At 48.9% G+C, this 3,076-nt stretch overlaps 1 protein-coding gene across 1 annotated transcript; it reads left to right on the forward strand.

Moving 5' to 3' along the window:
* Positions 1-1,258: 1,258 nt before the first annotated feature.
* LOC143261097 (uncharacterized) lies at positions 1,259-1,848 on the forward strand. Its single transcript, XM_076527659.1, has 2 exons — positions 1,259-1,696; positions 1,795-1,848. The coding sequence occupies exons 1-2, from the start codon at positions 1,259-1,261 to the stop codon at positions 1,846-1,848; spliced, it is 492 nt and encodes a 163-aa protein (XP_076383774.1).
* The last annotated feature ends 1,228 nt before the right edge of the window (positions 1,849-3,076 follow it).

Below are 3,076 nucleotides of genomic sequence, written 5' to 3' on the forward strand. Positions count from 1 at the left end.
TGTTCTAGTTGTTCTTGTTGTTCTTGTTGTTCTTGTTGTTCATGTTGTTCTTGTTGTTCGTCTTGTTGTTGTTCTAGTTGTCCTTGTTGTTGTTGTTCTGGTTGTCCTTGTTGTCCTTGTTGTTCTTGTTGTTCCGGTTGTTCTTGTTGTTCTTGTTCTTGTTGTTCTTGTTGTTATTGCTGTTCATGTTGTCTTGTTGTCCTTGTTGTTCTAGTTGTTCTTGTTGTTCTAGTTGTTCTTGTTGTTCTTATTGTTCTTGTTGTTCTTGTTGTTGTTGTTCTAGTTGTTCTTGTTGTTGTTGTTCTGGTTGTTCTTGTTGTACTTGTTGTTCTTGTTGTTGTTGTTGTTCTTATTTTTGTTGTTGTTGTTGTTGTTGTTATTGTTGTTGTTGTCCTTGTTGTTCTTGTTGTTCTTTTTGTTCTTGATGTTCTTGTTGTTCTTGTTGTTCTTGTTGTTCTTGTTGCTCTTGTTGTTCTTGTTGTTCTTGTTGCTCTTGTTGCTCTTGTTGTTCTCGTTGCTCTTGTTGTTCTTGTTGCTCTTGTTGTTCTTGTTGTTCTTGTTGTTCTTGTTGTTGTTCTTGTAGTTCTTGTTTTTGTTGTTCTTGTTGTTGTTGTTCTTGTCGTTGTGGTTCTTGTTGTTCCTGTTGTTGTTGTTGTTCTTGTTGTCCCTGTTGTTGTTGTTCATGTTGTAGCGGCACACGGCCGGCGACCGTAATAACCATAAAACTGTCCGCTTGCAGATGTCAAGGGGTCGACGGAGAGAAAACGTCCTTGACGTTTGCAAGAACCGGAAATTCCTTTGTTTCTCTATTTTTTATCACTGCCAGATGTACTGCATGCCTGGTCGCGGAGAAAGCCGCCGGCCGCGTACCGCTGCCTGGCCGAACGGCCAGCGCACCCCTACAGCGAGGGTTCATCGATGGCTGTCTCCCCCGCTAAACTAAGCGGGGGCAAAAGAAGACAGCGAGTCCCCCAAAACAGGCGTGGCCTTTTTGGGGGACGTAATATAAATAAGAGACCCGAGTCGGTCCAGAGGACAGTTGATATTTTTTCAGTCCAGTCTTTCTGAGCCCTCAATTGGTGACCCCGACGTGATCGCACGAATAACGGTGTATAAGGTACTTTGATAAACAGATACAGTAAAGTTAGTAATGGCTACCCCTAACGAGGGTGCGTCGTACCCGCGAGGCGCGTCCGCGGAAGCATCTGTGTCGCGAGTGGCCGTTCGGATGCCCGAATTCTGTGCGTCGGACCCAGAAATGTGGTTTGGGATGGTCGAACGCAGCTTCGAGGCATCGGGTATTACGACCGAAGCCACAAAATTCGGGTATGTGTTAGGAGCATTGAATCCTGTGTACGCCGCGGAAGTCCGCGACATTATAATGAACCCGCCAAATACTGGACAGTACCAGAGGTTAAAAACGGAACTCATTCGAAGGCTCAGTTCGTCGCAAGAGCAAAAAACGCGACGTTTGCTGGAATCGGAGGAAATTGGAGACAGGAAGCCGTCTCAATTTCTGCGACACTTGCGCGGACTGGCTGGCAACAACGTGTCAGATAGTGTTTTGCGTACGCTGTGGATGGGTAGGTTGCCTAATAGTATGCAGGTAATCTTAGCGACCCAGAAGGACGCGGAGATGGATAAGGTGGCTGACCTGGCAGATGCGATAGCCGAGACGATGGGCCCCCGAACTCAGGTAGCGGAGGCGTCGGCATCTACTGCAGCAGCCGCGGCACCGAGCAACGCGCCTCAAGACCTTGAGGCACTCATAAATTTAAAAATGGCGCAAATCAGCCTGTCGTTCCAGCAGGAGATTGCGGCGATCCGACACGAGTTGATTGGGAATGAACGTTCTTCGCGTTTCGATCGCCGGTATCGCCCCCGATCGCCTGCCCGTCGGGAGCCCCGTCAACGCTCCGTGTCGCAAAGACGCACGGAACAGAGGCAGGGTAAATGTTTTTACCATTGGCGTTGGGGAGCGAGTGCGAATCGATGTATTCCACCGTGCAATTGGAACTCGATGCAGGGAAACGAACCGGGCAGTCGTTGATGACGGCAGATGACTTGAGCCCGATGCCGCGCCGTCTATTTGTGACCGACAAGACGACTAGAACGCAATTCCTGGTCGATACAGGAGCCGACCTTTGCGTGTACCCACGATCCATGATTCGTGGCCCCGGGAAGAAATCGGATTATGTGTTGTTCGCGGCAAATGGGTCCGAAATTACAACGTTCGGTACAACCACGTTGACGTTGGACTTTGGGTTACGTCGCGAGTTTACGTGGAGGTTTGTGGTAGCCAGTGTATCTAAGCCAATTATCGGCGTAGACTTTTTGTATCATTATGGTTTACTGGTAGACATTCGGAATCGCCGGTTGATAGACAATATAACTTCGTTGTCAGTGCCCGGGCAACCGGTAGGTAGAAGTGCTAGCGACATTCCCAGCGTGAAAACAGTTTCGGGGGATTCCATATACTTGGAGCTGTTGCAGAAATTTCCCGAAATCACGAGACCAGAGGGAATCCCGACTGTCAGAAAAAAGCATACAACGGTACATTATATCCGGACATCGCCAGGTCAACCGGTTAGTTGCAGACCAAGGAGGTTGGCACCGGATCGACTCAGGGCAGCGAAGAAGGAGTTCGACGAAATGGTGAAGCTGGGGATTGCGAGGCCGTCCGAAAGCAGCTGGTCATCTCCTTTACATGTGGTGCCAAAGAAGGAATCAGGCGAGTGGAGACCGTGCGGAGATTACCGGGCACTCAACGACCGCACAGTTCCGGATAGGTACCCGGTAAAGCATATTGAAGACTTTGCGCAAAACTTATTCGGAAAAAAGGTATTTTCAACAATAGACTTAGTGCGTGCGTACAATCAGATTCCGGTTGCGCCCGAAGATGTGTTTAAGACGGCGGTTACGACGCCATTCGGGCTGTTCGAATTTCCGGGGATGCCGTTCGGGTTACGCAACGCGGCACAGACTTTTCAAAGATTTATCGATGAGGTGCTTCGAGGACTAGATTTCGTGTACGCGTATATAGACGATATCATCGTGGCGTCGGAATCCGAAGCGC

The sequence above is a fragment of the Megalopta genalis genome, unplaced genomic scaffold (genome assembly GCF_051020955.1).
Source record: "Megalopta genalis isolate 19385.01 unplaced genomic scaffold, iyMegGena1_principal scaffold0035, whole genome shotgun sequence".
Lineage (NCBI taxonomy): Eukaryota > Metazoa > Arthropoda > Insecta > Hymenoptera > Halictidae > Megalopta > Megalopta genalis.